Source organism: Rhagoletis zephyria, unplaced genomic scaffold, assembly GCF_001687245.7.
Source record: "Rhagoletis zephyria isolate East Lansing unplaced genomic scaffold, Rhagoletis_zephyria_1.1 Rzeph_scaffold_04701, whole genome shotgun sequence".
In the NCBI taxonomy this organism is placed as follows: Eukaryota; Metazoa; Arthropoda; class Insecta; order Diptera; family Tephritidae; genus Rhagoletis; species Rhagoletis zephyria.
In genome coordinates this window covers 22,836-40,402 of record NW_016161784.1, presented here as the reverse complement: position 1 = coordinate 40,402, position 17,567 = coordinate 22,836, and the positions used below count along the sequence as shown (strand labels likewise).

At 35.2% G+C, this 17,567-nt stretch overlaps 2 protein-coding genes across 2 annotated transcripts; one reads left to right on the top strand and one right to left on the bottom strand.

Annotated features, from left to right (window-relative positions):
- The first annotated feature begins 1,652 nt into the window (after window positions 1–1,652).
- Window positions 1,653–17,154, top strand: Abcd3 (ATP binding cassette subfamily D member Pmp70). The gene is made up of 11 exons (XM_017626587.1): window positions 1,653–1,702; window positions 2,094–2,206; window positions 12,294–12,484; window positions 12,547–12,644; window positions 12,934–13,114; window positions 13,194–13,476; window positions 13,567–13,664; window positions 13,876–13,966; window positions 14,044–14,263; window positions 14,321–14,495; window positions 15,894–17,154. The coding sequence occupies exons 1-11, from the start codon at window positions 1,668–1,670 to the stop codon at window positions 16,305–16,307; spliced, it is 1,899 nt and encodes a 632-aa protein (XP_017482076.1). The 5' UTR covers window positions 1,653–1,667; the 3' UTR covers window positions 16,308–17,154.
- On the bottom strand, window positions 5,396–6,104 carry LOC108371094 (uncharacterized). The gene has a single exon (XM_017626589.1). It carries the CDS (start codon window positions 6,102–6,104, stop codon window positions 5,493–5,495), a length of 612 nt encoding a protein of 203 aa, XP_017482078.1. The 3' UTR covers window positions 5,396–5,492.
- Window positions 17,155–17,567: the final 413 nt, after the last annotated feature.

Below are 17,567 nucleotides of genomic sequence, written 5' to 3'. Positions count from 1 at the left end.
ATAATTTTCCTGTTTAGATCAATGTCAAGAAAAATATTCTACTTGTACTGCTAGGAAAATCAATCTTATAGGTTTATACAAAACGGGAAGTAACTGATTCAAACGGAAACGGAATTTCGGGTTGCCATAGGGAAGACTAAAGTCAATAAAGCTAGGGCCAATGGTAAGGGAGTGTACGCCACTGATGGGCACTGCCTTGCCCACGGGCAAAGCTCTTTTAAGCTTTCTATACATTTTGTATAGCCGCGTGCAGAGTAAAAGATCTCTCTGCCCATCGCTGGTGTACGCTGAGATTAAATTTTCAATATTTGGGTGTTTAGGAAATAAATTGCATCATCGATGTTAGCAACTGTTAGTTACTACGCTATGTTAAAAAGAAATCACAAAAAAAAATAATTGCCACTTGGCCGAGCTTCTTCTCCCCTTCTGAGGCGTCCTGATGTCACAAAAATGGACTGTCTGCACTTTTACGCAGCCTTCGAACGGCAGATGGGTTTTTATGTTTTTATGACAAGCTGGTTCATGCCAAAAATACTCTCAGAATTTCCTAAGTGCAGGCGTATTTCACCTTATATTATCCGGTTTAAGGCATCCAATTCCGGACTATTTTGTGAATACCGGGATTTTCGGGATTATAACCATTAACCCTGCAAACCATTTTTCATGGTATTCTGAATTGTTGAGACATTTAAAAGAATTCGTAAAGAACTCATCCGATTTTTCACCGGATTTTCTAAAATTAAATCAAATGTGCACACTTCGTTTCGTTTAGGAAATTTCGGAAGAAAATCGGTAAAGCAATGAGAATAATGCCGCTATGTGAAAGATTTCTAGCCGAATTTTCCCAAAATTTTCTTCATTTTTCGTACAGAAATTTCTTTACGAGTTCGGGTCAACCACTTCATATAATTTTCTTTGAAGATTCGTAAAAAAGTCGTAACAGAAAGATTTCGTTAAGATTTCGGAAACTTCTTTTTTCGGGGAACGTTACATTACATTACAGTGTCTGAATTTCGTTCTATTCTAGTTTGGTCGCAAATTAAATTATATCCCGAGATTTTGGGCTGAAATAAGGGCTTGGGACACCTGGGTTTCGGGAGATGCCTTAGTTCGGTTTTAGGTAAGAGTTTAATTTTAAATTAATGAATTTGTTTTTCATTAAAATTGTTAAAACTTCTAAAATATGCATGGCATCAATAAAAAAAATCAAATAAGGCTAAACTTCGCAGGCCTGTAGATTGATTCTTCGAGAAAAATATGAACTAATGGTTTGCCATCGTACAGTATGTTTAAATTAAACTTATCCAGCAGCCGGATTCCAACATTCGCTATCGCTAATTCTAATTTTTTTTGGGTTTGGCCGATCGTATCCTCTAATTTGTGATGTGCGTCTTGATGTTGTTAGACGAATGTAGGGATCTACAATTTTTCGTCTCCTCCGGACGTCAAATACACCTTATGAGAAGGCAGAAATAGAAATACACTCGGAGGTCTGGCATTACCTGCCGGAGGCCAACCACCGTTAGAAAAAACTATTTCTAGTTTTAGACATTGCTTGGACCAAATATTGAACCAGGTCCTACAGAGTGGTAGCATGTACCTCTTTTCGCCCGTTTACAGCAACCGCTGAACTTAAAGCAATTCAAAATCCATGCTTCTCTTTGGAAATGCATACCTACATACACCAGGCGACAAATGAAAGGTATAACTTGTCCTGATATAATATTCACAATTATTTTCATGAAACTTTGTTTTATAGCCCACTCAAGTTTAGCCTAAAGAAGAGAGCGAAAGTTGCAACCGGCTAAAAAATCGTGTTGATTTTTGAGATTTTTTTTTGTGTTGGAGACTGCATTTGCCTTTTTTATATTTTTGAATTTTTGTGTGCGTTATATAAAGTGTGAAACTTTGATTTGTATGGTTTATATTACAGAATGAACTATATTTGCATTAATAATTACAGGAAAAAATGCTTCATGAAAATAATTGTCAATATTATATTAAAAGAAAGCGTATACCTTCATTTGTCGCCTAGTGTATTTTTAAATCTTCATGACCATGATACTCAACAATTATTTTTCCTTTCATTTCAGAAAACCGGGCTATGAGGATAAAATTCAATACACAATCGCTGAAAAGAAAGACAAAAAGGGCACAAAGGCACATGTCAATTCTGTATTCTTCAAACAATTACGACAGTTGTTGCGTAAGTACACAAAACTTCACCTTGGCAACAACAACTCTATATTATGGCTATTAATCTAAACGGCTAAATGCCTCGTAACCGCGTAAATCTCATAAATAAACCGTTTTGCCCTATTGTTGCCTTACTTTTATAAATTTTCGATATCGATAAAAACACACGAAATTGCGTTAAAATATTATAGTGTAAGTCATAAAATAACAGTGTCACATTAATATAAAACCGACCAAATCAAAATAACTATAATTTTCAGTCAAATAAACTTAGTTCTCTTCTTCTAAGTTAGGGGCAATCTTACCACCTACCGAATTACGATTATCAAATATGTAATTAAATAGTCGTACCCTCAATAATAATGTAATATTTACAATGTTTTTCATGCTCTAATTAGTTCAAGTTTTGAGCGGCTTAAAATCGCATGGATTTTTAATGTTTTTTTTTTTGCTGACGGCCTTGGCGGTTTTTTTTCACAATAGGTCTTGCGCATATTCTTCCACAAAAAGTTCATGTTTACATGGAAAAAAGTGCAAAACGCCGTCAACAAAAAAATAAATAAAAATCAATGCGATTCTTTAGCCGCTCAATTTTACTAAAATTTTATAATCCTGTTATTTTATAATCCTGTATAAAAATTAAAAAAAAAAAATCTGGTTAACAAGCTCGAAATTTAGATACAAATTTGTGGAGTTTTTCTAAATTCTGTATAAAGTTTGAAAGTGTGATTTATATGGTTTTTGTTAAAGCATGAACCAAGGCACATTAAACAGGTAGTATCAGTAGAGCAAAAACAACATTTGCGTGTATTTTGTTGTTGCTTCTGGTATCGAAAGTGTCAAAAACTGTTCTGAATTTTTTCTTCTAAATCAAAGCGTGCCATGTGAAATACAAAAAATTATAAAAAATAAAAAATTGAAATTGGAAAAAATAAAAATTGATGCAACTTTCTTTCCTAGTAAATTTGTTTGCTTCTCGAAGCATTGATCCATCCTTTGCAAGGCCCAGTAATCAGCGGTCGTGCTGCCGAGTTGGGCGAACGTTCCAAAAGCTGCTATTCAATCGCTTGTTTTGTATGGAAAAAGGTTTCACATGCAAATGGATTTTAACAATTCAGAATTTTTGTGAGAAAAAATTAAAAATATTTGACATTTTCGAGACCAAATAATTTGAAAATAAATCAAATCAGCTGCTCTACTGATACTACCTGTTCAATGTACCTTGGCATGAACCATATTTTTATAAAAAAAATATCAAAAAAAATTTTTGATAGCTTGAAAAACATGGAAATATTCAAAACGAAACACCATTCATCCACTTTTGACCGCCACTGTATGTACATTGTACATACATATGCATGGAAAAATTTAACATGTTTAGCGCTAGGTTTTTTTTTTTTACGTATTTGCTTTGTTTTGTTAAGTCAACCGTGTTTTAGCTGTTCATCGGTCGTTTGGGTAATGCTGCCAGACGTGAATAGGGTTTCGGAATGAGTAGGTCATACCACTGAAGTATTGAGTAAGAATTTTATTTAGCACTTTAAACCAGTAAATTATTGAAGATTGCACGTCAAACGTGAAGAGTGCAAGCAAAAACAAAATTCAAACCGGCGGAATTTTGTGTGTAGCAAAATTTAATTGAGTAAAATTGGAAGATTTACCATCCATCAATCATGACGAGAAGAACAAAACTCGAATATGTACTTAAGTACCTACTTGTATATTTTCCTTTCGTTTCTACCAAAAAATGTCGACTTTTGATTGCCGCTTTATCTTTTCGTGTTCGATTCTAAAATAAAGGCAAACGGTAAGAAAATTTTGTGTTCGTTTCTTAAAATGTCACACTCGTGTAAGGCAAAAACGGCACATTCTCTGCCCTTTGAAGCTTGGTCAGGGGAGATCGTTTCGCTGAAAACCATATGGTTGTTTAAAACGAATATATTATCCAATTAGGGAGCTAGAAAAGGGTAAGAAGGCAAAAACATGCCCTTTTGCAGGGTTGAGTATAACATCAAACACATTTTGCTCCGTGGAAGGCCAACATTTTTTGGGAGAACTAAGATCACTATTAATGTGTTATTTAACCAAACCATGTAAATAAAAACTTCAAACTTTGTACAAAAATTTGAAAAATTCGACAAATAATAAACATTTTTAAACAAAGAAAAATAACCAAAACTTGCTAAAATATTGACCAAAAATTGTCATCTTTCACACAGATTGTATTTAGAGCATAATGAACCATATTTTTGCTATTACCAATCAAAATTCTAAAAAAGCGCATTTTCAACCCACGCTAATAAACACTGATTTATTCAAGTTTCACACACACTCAAAAAACAAAAACAAAAATTCCAAAATCAAAAACAAATAACACCGGGCAACACTGATTTTGATGCGGAAAATGTTAAACCTGTTTTTGATGGACCTTTTTGTGCTGATTACGAATCCGCAAGTGTAAAGCTTCCATCAGCTCCAGATTTTGATAAAAACGAGGTCAAAGCGTCAAAAAATCGCATTTTTTGCAATATTTGAGAAGCTCTAGCAAATAAAAATAAGGTGACAGAGCCTTCCGCTAAAGCATATATTAAAGCTAGAACTATCGACTATACTATGCCACGGCTTTCTTGTGCCGAATTTCCGCTAGGCATTAAAATTACAAAAAATGTATACCGTTTAAAAATGTCATGTCTAAACAGACAAAATGACTGGTTTTATGTACGTAATGGGACTGAAATTTTTTAATGCCCAACATTGTTATTAAAAATGTTGTCATTTAAAGCTTTGTGGAAACTCAGCAGTAGACTTCTTTATTCGAATGATAGAAGATTGTGGAAAAATTAAAATCGTGCGACCTCATTATGAAAAACATAGAATATCAATAGTTAGCTGTCGTCGAACTGAACTATATTTAAACTCATAAGTATGCAATTGTGTGAATATGTTGACACATATGTTTACACATTGATATACATACATAAAACGAGTGCTGCAATGAATATGCATTTACCTGTAACAAATGAAAATTGCACTGAAAGAGGAGGGAATTGGAAATAACATTTTATTAGCATTTTCGGACGAGTACTTTCGAACAATACACACACATACACAAGCACACTTAGGCAAGAAAGCTTTCATAGGAAATAAGTAACTGCATACACTTAAAGCTCGAATGCAACAGCTTGCAATACTTTGCTAGTACAGAGATTTGAGAGAGTAAATATACTTCCGAAATGAGCGTTTTTTACGCCATATATGTACATATTTGATCGCCATAATCCGCACACTGTTCCAGTTCAGCATCTTCTGCGTCTGCGTCTACGCTTCGGACAGCAAATATCCTCAAAATCATCCGACATGCATTCGTGCATGCCCTTGCAGCGGCGTGGCGGCGTGCCGCAACCATTTACATAATGCCACAACATTTCGATGTTCAGCGCCACTTTACGTTCGATGCGTTGACATTTCTTGCGTATCATGTGAAAGTGATCGGTCGCCTGACCGACAAAAGCCAATATCACCAGACTGATCGATGTTGTTGTCACGCCCAATATGAGAGTTTCATAGTTGGCATAGGTCATCGTGGACATGCCCATAACAAGTAGTATAGATTTTATTAAACGCCAAATGAGCTTCTCCAGTGTACACCATACAACAATAGCGCCGAATTCCGTTAGTAAAATGGTGATAATGGTCTCAACGATTACCTGACAGAGGTATGGCAGATGCATATAGCGTACAGGATAGAGGCATAGATCGGAGATTAGATCCAAAAGTGAAATGAGAAATATCCAACTCGCAAGCGAGGGCGCAGGTGAGCAAAGACCCTTTTCCTGCTCGAAGAAAAAGGATGTGCGCAGCACAATTTGAAATAGACCAGCGATAACAATGGCTGTTGTGACTGTCATTTGTACTTTTATCTGTAAATGGTAATAGTTGACCAGGAATAAAATAAGTTAACAAAATGTTATGTACCTAAACTTACTTTGATTTTGACAGATTTCCTAAAATTAAAATCAATTAAAATTTTTTTAATTATGAATTTTTTTAATTTTTTTAGACACAACAATTTTTTTTATAACAAACAAAATTGAAAACTGAATGTTTTTATTTTGATAAGTTTTTCAAAGTTGATGTTAAATAATTATGTAATTTTAGTTGGAGATAAAAGGGTAAAACTCATATATGTAACATGATTCAATAATAAAAGGTTTGCTTTAAAAACAGTTTTCTCGCTCCCTCTTGACAAAGTCGGCTCCCTTAGCAAGGCACCGTGTGTGGGTTCGTGTGTGTGTTCAAAGCTTTTATAANCATATATGTAATACTCCTATATTGGCAGTAAGAGCTAGTACCGTCCGAAAACACTACAGTACAGATATATCAATAAACACGTACGAAAGAAAAGGAACACATACGTTTATAAATAAACATGTACACGACACATTTACAAAAACGGCACTCACGTACACAATACATTGACAAAAACAGTACTAGACTGTCTCGCTTTGATTTCGGAATGCTTACACATTGAGATGTTAGCTTACTACCAATATAGAAGTATTACATATATGTGAAAACTGCACTTTAGCTTAGGGCCAATTTCATAATTAAACACTTAAAGCTCCTTTTGCAAAAGTTTCCTTTATGTTAAAGTGTCCTTTAAGTTTACTTTAAGCGCGAAGTGTTTTCGTAATACAATAGCAAATTAATAATAATAAAAGGTTCATTTCAATGAAAATAACAAAGTAGGCAATGCTGATCTTGGCAAAATTGTATCAGCTGATTGTCATAAAGGCGCTGGCCCAATGCAGGCTTGCTTTGCGTGCCTTGCTGACTTTAGTTTGTTTTGATTTAGTTTGAAAACTTGTGTGGCCGAATGACGGATTGAAACGCTGTCAAAGTAACCAGCTGTCTGGTTGAAAAGTCAATGTCTGTTCCCTTAACATTAATTATTATTTCCTAGAAAACTCTAGAAGATGTATCAAAAACTTTCTGACTTATTTTTATATTAATGCGAAATAATGTTTGTATCTAAAAGAAATTGTAATAATAATACATACATATGTATGTATATCTACAGTTAATAAAAAAACTATAACTTAAAAAAGCGAATTACTTGAAGAAAAGAGCTATAAGAAGTTTTTTCTTCTCGTGTAAAAAGTGAGCTTTGCAATTTTTTACTATAATATAACGATATGTTAAATTTGATTTCGAATTGCTTCTTTTTTAATTAAGTAAGCAAATTTTTGTTTGAATTTACGTATTTTGAACAGGAACATGCCTCTTTGTCAAAAGCCTACAAAACGCTTTCAAATAAAACATTTGTCTATTGAAAACTTTGAGGCGCTTAAAGAAAGTGAAGAAAAGCTGCCAATTGGCCAGCCTTTATACATTTTAGTATATTCCAAATAATTTTTGACACTTCTCGGAGTGAAGCAAGCAAAGCAAGCCTGCATTGGGCCAGTACCTTAAGTATTTAATTATACTAAGAAAATTACATACTTTTTTTCTTGCAAAAGGAAACTTTATGTCATTTAAATTTCCATTCTGGGTATTTAACTAAAGAGCCTTTATGGGCACCTTTATTTTTAAAGTGGCTTTATGAAATCGATCAGCAAAATAAAGCATCCTTTAAATTGTAAAAGATTCTTTAATTTCATTACGAAGTCGGCCCTTACATGGCCAAAAATGGACGAGAGTGATATCAATAGACGCGTTTTAACGCCAATAATAATAATCCGATAGCGGAAATAAAATATTTTTTAATTAATTAAAGAGTTATTTGCAAAACACAATTGCACTTTTATTTGATGCATTTCACTGAAGTAAATGGAGTAAATGAACACAGCCTAACACGTATTTATTTGTTTTTGTACAAATGAGAAGTATTAATTGAAACATATGTGCAAAATTATTTATTTAATTACAATATTCCGATCTTGAAAATTCCGCACAACAATCTTGCGCAGGTAATAGGTGTATTCGCTTATTCTTCCAGCACAAAACTCTCAACAGCAAAATTCTATAGAATTTTTATGTGTTCTCTCTCAAGCAGTGAAATGTTTGCAAAAGTACGCGAGCGCAAAACTTGCAAGTTTCACGACAGCTGATCGGAATTTTGTTTACATACAAAAGTACAAATAAGAAAACATTAAAAGAATATAAATTAAAAGTTTACAATATTCCGATCTTGAAAATTCCGCACAACAATCTTGCGCAGGTAATAGGTGTATTCGCTTATTCTTCCAGCACAAAACTCTCAACAGCAAAATTCTATAGAATTTTTATGTGTTCTCTCTCAAGCAGTGAAATGTTTGCAAAAGTACGCGAGCGCAAAACTTGCAAGTTTCACGACAGGTGATCGGAATTTTGTTTACATACAAAAGTACAAATAAGAAAACATTAAAAGAATATAAATTAAAAGTTTGCCTGAAGCAGTTTGCTAAGCAAACGTAACAAAATTAGTATTTGCATTTTTTTCCAAACATTTGGAGTTCTTATAATTAATTTTAGAAGTAAAAACCAATAAAATAAATTTCATCATGTTCATAAATTGCCAATATGTAGATGATTTTGATCAGCTGTGTTTCTTGCTGGCAAGTTGCTGCTGGTAAAAAATTTTCCAGCAGAAACCAGCGGATTCTCATCAAAATGAAATGTCAGTTTGGTCTCTCAATTTCCCCTACTTTACTGGATTTTTGTGTACGCGAACAGCAAAACGCGAATCCGGGAGCGGAGATAAACTGTTTTTAATTAATTAAAGAGTTATTTGCAAAAAACACTTGCACTTTTCGCACTCTCTTCTGATGTATTTCACTCAAATAAATTTAGTAAATGAACACAAAATTAATTGTTTATTTAATTGCAATATTCCGGTCTTGAAATTGCAATTAAATAAACAATTTTGCACATACATATGTTTCACTTAATATATCACAAATGTACAAAAACAAATAAATACATGTTAAGCTGTGTTCATTTACTAAATTTATTTGCGTGAAATGCATCAAAACAAAGTGCGAAAAGTGCAATTGTTTTTTTTTTTGCAAATAACTCTTTAATTAATTTAAAAGGTTAATTTCCGATCTCGGATTATTATTATTGGCGTTAAAACGCGTCGATTGACACCACTTTTTGTCCATTTTTGGCCTTGTAAGCTAAAGTGCACTACTAATATAATAATAGATTGGCGCTTACACATTTGTTAGTGTTGCGTGCGCCTTAATGTTGTCACACAAAGGGGAGGGACCTACCGTTTTACGTCGACTCCGAACGGCGATTGTATTTTTATGAGAAGTTATTTTCCATGGCAGAAATACACTCTGAGGTTTGCCGTTGCCTGCCGAGGAGCGACCCTTGTTAAGAAAAAACCTACTACCGATAAAAAAAATCAGCTCGTGAATTTGAGGGCGATTCGTGATTTGGAAAAATTATCCCAAAAACTTACGTAAAAGTCTATTAATGAGTAAATCCTAAAATTACGAAAAACTTAACCGTTTTTGGCGTTAAAACCGCCTAAGATATTTAGCCGAGCCCAATAAAGCGCTGCAGTCGTTTCCCTTCTGCGCCAAATGGAAATGCATGCTGAAGCCAGGTCTTTGTCCAACTGGTCTTCCCATCGCCTTCGCCTTTCTACCAAGAACGGGTTGCGCTTTTAATACGTTCAGGACTTAAATATTTGCGTCCATTCGTACAGTCAGACCCTTGCCGTTGGGCAACTGTTTTTTTTTTTACTTCGTTGCACTATATTTTCTACGATACATTTAGTAAATGTTCCGTAAATGTATTTTTGTCCTCAGATATTTGCCATTTTCGACAGCAGTGGCTTCTTGCGTTACTACCCACTTGTCTAGCTTCTGACGATTATAGCCAATTTATACAAATGGGTCTTCGGTAACTTTTCCAAATAAACATCAGCAGTCACTGCTCTATGACGAACGAACGAGACGCGAGCCGAGACTCGTCTTCGTATTCGTTCACGATACCACTCGCAGAGATGCATCGTATGCTTATTTACGTCGCCTCGAGGCTTGCTCCATTGAAAATAGGCCTGACAATTTTTCAAGCATGCGGCATTTTACGTTAGAAGTGGCTGCGGCTCTCAGCTTAGGATATAGAATATAATTGGGGTATTCACGAAAGTGTCGTAAGTGTCGTATTGTTGTATGTCGTAAACTCTAAAAACCATAAATATATATTAAGGGGGTTCGCAAAGTACCATAAAAGTCATATCATGAATGTTTGTAGTGCTAAAAAATAGTTTGTTGACTTTTCAAGTTCTCTAAACATTTATTTGAGCTTTCAATGTTTACGACATACAACAATACGAGACTTACAACACCGTTGCGAATCTCTCAAATAAATTTCATTCACTTGAATCCATGAGCCAGATATTTCAAACTATCTTGGATGTTAGCGGAATGACGCTCAATGACGAAGAATATATCTAATTTAATTATGGGAAGACATAGATTTGCAAAAAATGGAACCACTGGTGGCGCTGATGTCAAAATAAAAAGTATGTTCGACATAAAATACATGTTTTCTCCGCGTTTAAAATTCGTTTAAAAATAATATTGACCAAAACTTTTTCAATGGAAATTTTAGTAACGTAATTTCAGGTAACATCACGTCAGATAGTTAAGATGATTGAATAAAAATCAGAAAAGATTTCTACATTTAAAAACTTGGAAAATTGACCTTAAATATTTAACACTAATTTAATAGCCTTGCCCAATTCGCAGAGATTTGCAATTTTTTTTACTGAATAAATGGGTAGGTTCAGAAGGCGCAGCAGTTGAGCGCAACCGTTGCTAAAAAAATCAGTGATCGTTATGCGTCTTCTGAACGACTTCATACATTAGCTGTCAAATTCAACTCTCAAAGGTACACACCAACATGTTGTCACAAATGATCAGAAAAATATTACGATCATCAACACGCAACTATTCAGTTGATCAGAAGTATTCAACAACGCGTTCAGAAGGTGCAATCGCACCAGTTACTGAGCTGTTGCGCCTTCTGAACGTGCCCAACGTAAATGTAGAAAAACCTTTTTGAAATTTTGACATTTTTTTTTTTAATATTTTAGCATACAAATGTCACGTTACGCCAGATTGGAAATGCCCTTATAAAATATGTATAATATATTAAGGATTTGTGTATCGCTTTGAAATAGATGACCTACGTTTTGCTAGTGTCTTAAGATCTTTCCTCCAACAATAAGTGGTACATCATCAATAAAGGCAACTACTCAACAGCCCCTTATTTCTAAAGCCGCTAGCAAGTTTTTAAGGCCTAAGGATCGTAAAATATGCTCGTGGCCACGCAACACTTACCACCATTTTTTTTGTAGAATTTTGCAAGTTAATACAAAAAAACAAATAGTTTGTTTAAAAATATACCAACCAAAACTATATAAATAAAAGTTACAAACTTGTACAAAATTTAGAAAAAATCATTAAATTTTCATCAAAATTTTAAACTTTAATAATTCACCCGAAAATTTGTCATCCGCCCATAGTAAAACCATGGAAACCAAAAGTGAACCGGTTCGGGAAACTTTAATTCATGATAAAGCTGATTATTCACCAACTTTTCCCACACAACTGTGTTACCGATTCACACACGCCCATAAAAAACATTCGTTACAGGAAAACACTACACAAGGCAAAAAAAGTTTCGAAAATAACCGGTGATTTTCACATTATTATTTTTCTAAAAATTTGTATTGAAAAGTTTGAAATTTTGATGAGCACCCGACGAGTTTTCCTCAATTCCCAGAAGTTGCTAAAGAGGTACAGTTACTCAAGTTGTACAATTGCCACATAACCAGATTTCCGAAGAAAGGTCTGTATCAGTTAAAAACTCAACTGAAATTGAGCTTACTTGAATTAGTGTGGGATGTTGTCGAGGTAGATGGCAAGGCTAGTTTTGCATTTTCTCTGTATTCTACGCTCTCTGAGCAATACGCCTCAATATTTGAATAAGCTAACAAAAAAATATAATTGCTACAAGAGCCTGAGTCTTTAAATCTAGCATCTTCAGTTTGTTTTATTAACTGTTTTTCTACCATTTCTATTCTCTTTTATTTTTAGCAATACTGGTACCTCGCTTTTGGAGTGTGGAAACTGGTCTATTATTTTTGGTGGCCGCCTCGCTAATTGGACGTTCCGTAAGTGATATTTGGATGATCCAGAATGCAACAGTAGTGGAAAGCACTATCATACATATGAACAAAGCTAAATTTAGATCGGCATTGCTAAAATATCTCGCCGCTTTGCCAATGGTAAGTAATGAGTAAATTATTCTTTACTGTTACAATAATATTGTATATTTTCTTCTTTATAGATATCTGTGGTCACGAACATCCTAAAGTGGAGCTTGGGTGAATTGAAATTGAGATTCCGAACAAATTTGACACATCATCTGTACAATCAGTACTTATGGTAATTATGCAAGTACATCTAACTGGTAACGCATTTTTGCGCTATGCCTGCTTATAATTTCTCGCGGTAAAAATTTTGTTAATTTAATCAGGCATAGAGAAAAAAGTTTTACATTGCATGAAAGTCGGGCCTATGCAACCGAAATGACCAAGATTTATATCTTGCGTAGGGACTGTAACTCCAACAGCATTCCCAAAAACTCGGGGTGACTTTTATGCCGTTTCAACTACAACAAAATGCATTATGAAATGTGTAAATTTAGAAATACCATTTTTACCCCATTTTCCAGCGGTTACACATACTACAAAATGTCAAATTTGGATAATAGAATAGCGAACGCCGATCAACTTCTTACCACTGATATCGATAAGTTCTGCGAAAGTGCCACAGACCTGTACTCGAATATCAGTAAGCCCGTGTTGGATATTTTCATTTACGTCTATCGTTTGACGGTCAATCTGGGTGGCAAGGTAAAACCGATTGATAGCCTAGACCAGCGAATGGCCGGCCATGTTTTTATGCAACCCCTTTCCTTCTTCTTCAAACTAGACACCTTCAATACTTATGCTGTATTTGCTGTTCGCTGGCATCGTTCTAACACGGTTGCGACGCCCAACCGGACGCCTTACAGTTGAGGAGCAAAAATTGGAAGGTGAATTCCGCTACGTGAATAGTCGTCTCATAACGAACTCCGAAGAGGTAGCCTTCTATCAGGGCAATACACGCGAGAAGCTAACGCTGCTGGCCAGCTATTCGAAATTGCGTGCACATCTGCGTAAATTCCTGGAATTCCGCGTTAGCATGGGCATTGTTGATAATATTGTGGGAAAATGTGAGTATAATTAGCAGCGTATGTTAAAAAATCGATCAACTTTTTTGTTTATTTTTTAATTACTGCCATTTTAATAAAAAATTTCGTTAGATTTTGCGTCAATTGTCGGATTTTACGCTGTTTCAATTCCTTTCTTTGCGGAAAACCATCCCTTACTGTCGGGCGAAAAAAGCGGACAGCGATTGCAGGTGCGTTGAGATTTTAAGTTTTTAACTTCAGAATTGCTTAACTACTCCAGGCACTTTTAATTTATATAATATTCGTGTAATATGCATATTTTGCACCAGCTACTTTCAGTCTTTATTATATCCTGCAAATTTCCACACTCTTTATTGCCGCTTTATTTAGTCTTAAAAATCGTAGTTTATTTAAATATACGTTACGCTTCTTGTTTCCCAGGCTTACTACACTTACGGCCGCATGCTGGTAAAGTTAGCTGAGGCTATTGGCCGTTTGGTTTTAGCTGGACGTGAAATGTCTCGCTTAGCTGGTGAGTTGCTTTATTCCTGCTAATTAACTGCTTTGCGGCATTGGTAACTGCTTATTACACCCCGATTTCTCCTCAAGGTTTTACGGCGCGCATGACCGAACTAATCAAAGTTTTGAGTGATCTAAATAAAGGACGTTATGAACGCACAATGGTGAATAACATCGTAAATGGTGATAATGGTTTTGGGCCAAATAAAGGTGTTATGACCTTCGTTGATAATATCATCAGATTCGAAAAGGTGCCACTTGTTACACCCAACGGCGATCTGTTGGTCAAGGAGCTAACCTTCGAAGTTAAGTGAGTAGCAGAATATACCCCAAAATATTTTTCTTCACTCAACTCAACTCCTTTTAGATCTGGCATGAATGTGCTGGTTTGCGGCCCAAATGGCTGTGGTAAGTCGAGTTTATTCCGCATACTCGGTGAGCTGTGGCCAACATGGGGTGGCAAATTGACGAAGCCGCCGCGAGGAAAGCTCTTCTACATCCCCCAGCGTCCATACATGACACTGGGCTCGTTGCGTGATCAGGTAAGAGCTGCTATGAATTTGCTATTTTAATGAACAGTAGAGGAGCTCACGATTTGTAGCATTGCAGTTTAGGTGTAAAGTTGTTACGTAGCAACCTAGCATCTAAAATGCTACTCGCTCGCTTTGCGACGCGTTAAAGCCACTTTTGCGTTATTGCTGGTGGAAGTTGTGTTAGAAGTTTTTTTAAACAAACCTTAAAACTCTTTTTATAATTAAATTTCGGTTTTTGAGTGGAAAAAGTAAAAAAAATATTAAAAATTTATGTCAACTAAAGCGCTGAACCATACGGGACTTCTCCTTCTACGTTCCCACGACAGTCGGGTGTTCTACGTAACCGGATTACATCTGGCCAAGGACTGTCACTCCAGCAACAATCCCCAAAAACTATTTGTGGAATTTGTATGCTGGTACAACAACAGACTTCTCCTCCACTCAGAAACGGCTGGACGGATTTTGATGAAATTTGGCACGCGGATCGCATATAACTCCGAATATTATTTGGAATATTTTTAGGTTTTTGAAAAGATGGCTCCCTAGGAATATAGTAACACGGGTGAAAGAGAAAGAAAAGTTTCACTTCAGTTGGGCGTGGGATCCGCATTAGGGTGGTCCAAAAAAAAGTGATGCACTCACCCTCTAGGAATGCTCTATACCGAAAAAAATTTACCTGTTTTTTATATTTCAATCGAAAAATATTTAGCATCAACGCTAGCTAGCAACTTCATTTTTACTTGACCAAGATGCATACATATTAGGGATGCCAATCCGGGATCACGGCGTTTTTGAGGTCCCGAAAATCCGTGTCTGGGAAAATTTTTCCCAGCAAGAATTTGCATGCAGGATTGTGGCACACGGTTGCATTTGTTTCAACATTAATTTGAATCAACAGTTCGTTAAATTGATGTAGGAAATCCGACGTGACTTCCACAAAGAAATTGAAGCGTATGTTGAAGAAAGTCAGAATAAGGACACATATACGTATAGGTCCTGTTTTGGTTTCCACCTGAAATAATTTAAAAAATTTATTATGGTCGAAATGCAACCGTAGACGCCAATTGGCAGTGAAGCTTGCAAATGTTTGCTAAATCCTGTTCGCGCAAAACTTAGTAAGTTTCTCTCTTTGGGAGAGTAAGATACCTTATTCTCTGAATCTTGTTACTGGTTAATTCTTACTGGCATTTGCATAGCGAACAGAGCTAATGTTTCCAGCAGAAATTTGCAGCTCTCTATCACATTTTTCTCTCTCAATTTCTTTGCAAGTTTTTTGGGTACGAGAACGCAAAACCAGTAAAAGTTTTCTAAAACTTTTGATAGTTTTGGGTACGAGCACACTCCTTATGTTAGGAACACTTTCTTTTAATTATATAAATAATACAATTAAATTTTTTTCTTGCCTAGGTAATCTATCCACACACACGCGATGATATGATACGCAGCGGCAAGAGCGACGAAGACCTAATGAAATATTTAGACATCGTACAGCTCACCTATTTGGAGCAGCGTGAGAATGGTTTGAACGCCATTGAGGATTGGATTGATGTCTTATCTGGTGGCGAGAAGCAACGAATTGCTATGGCGCGTCTCTTCTACCACAGTCCACAATTTGCCATTCTCGATGAATGCACGAGCGCGGTTTCAGTCGATGTAGAGGGTCAAATGTACAGTTATTGCCGCGAGGCGGGCATTACGTTATTCACAGTGTCACATCGCAAATCGCTGTGGACGCATCACGACTACTATTTGCAGTTCGATGGACGTGGTAGCTACGAATTCGGTCCAATTGATCAAGCGAAAGAGCAGTTTGGCTCGTAAAAATTTAAAATAAAGCAAGGACAAATATAAACGACATTAATTTATGTAGATAAAATACATAGTAACAATAAAGTCAATCAGTAAAAATGGTAGCATCGCCAGCGTCACCTATGTACACCTACATACATAAACTGTTCATGTGGGAACAAATAGTATTGCCGAAATGATTCCATTTGTACGATAATTTTTGTTTGTATTGTATTATTTGAGGGCTGTAAGCGCATACTTAAGCACTTTTTGTGGTTGTATGTGCTTGAATCGTTGCGGAAATCGAAAGAACATGTTGTTATAAAGTTTTAAATACATTTTATTGTTAGGTGTCTAGGTGCGAAAATGAAAACTTGTTTAGTATATTAAATGGTGATCTTTTATAGCTTAAACTATTACTTTATTTTACTTTAATTGCTTTATTATAACATTTCGTTTTTGCTTAAATAATATTTGATTGCCTAAGTTGTGTGTATGTATTTGTAAATCGGTGCTGGAGGCAAAACTGCAGATGCGGGAATAATGTACTGCAACATATTTTATTGTGTTTGTTTATTTTTTAGTTAACTATTATTTAATTCAGTTCTTAAGCTTATTTTCAAAGGGTAGTCATGTTAACTCGTAAACCTCTCGCATATTTTCACATTTGATATCATTCGATCTTTTTCTCTAGACAAAAGAATTTTGAATTAAATACATATTTAAATTTCTTATATAGAATTTGATAACCGCCTTTTGGATCTGCGCAGAGTATATTAGTTTTTATGCATACCCTAACAGAGTAAATACATGTGTATTTAAATTTGCTTTTGAAAACCGCTATCAAATTTTAATCCATAAATTATGCAACAACAGAGAAGAAAATACATATAATTGTACATATATAGCTCTTCTTGTATGCATACATGTATGTACATACATATATATAAACAAATCAATTTGTGTAAGCCATAAAACGATAAATAAAAGAAATTTTATGAAAAATTTTAGTTGTAATAACTTTTATTAATTAATTTTTTCCAGAAAATATCCCATGTGCTCTGCGATCAATACCAATCAATAAATATAAACTAGAGTGCCAGCCACTGTCGAAATTCGACCGTACTTCTAGTTTTTTAACACCCTTGGAGAGGTTTTCTAACTTAGCCCGTCGTTTAACTTATGATGTGCAAAATTACTTGCCGAAAACTCTCCTGCTTTCGAACTAAACCTTAACTTGAATTTTTTAAATCTTTGAAGGTCGTAGGCAGGACTTGAAATATAACAGATAAA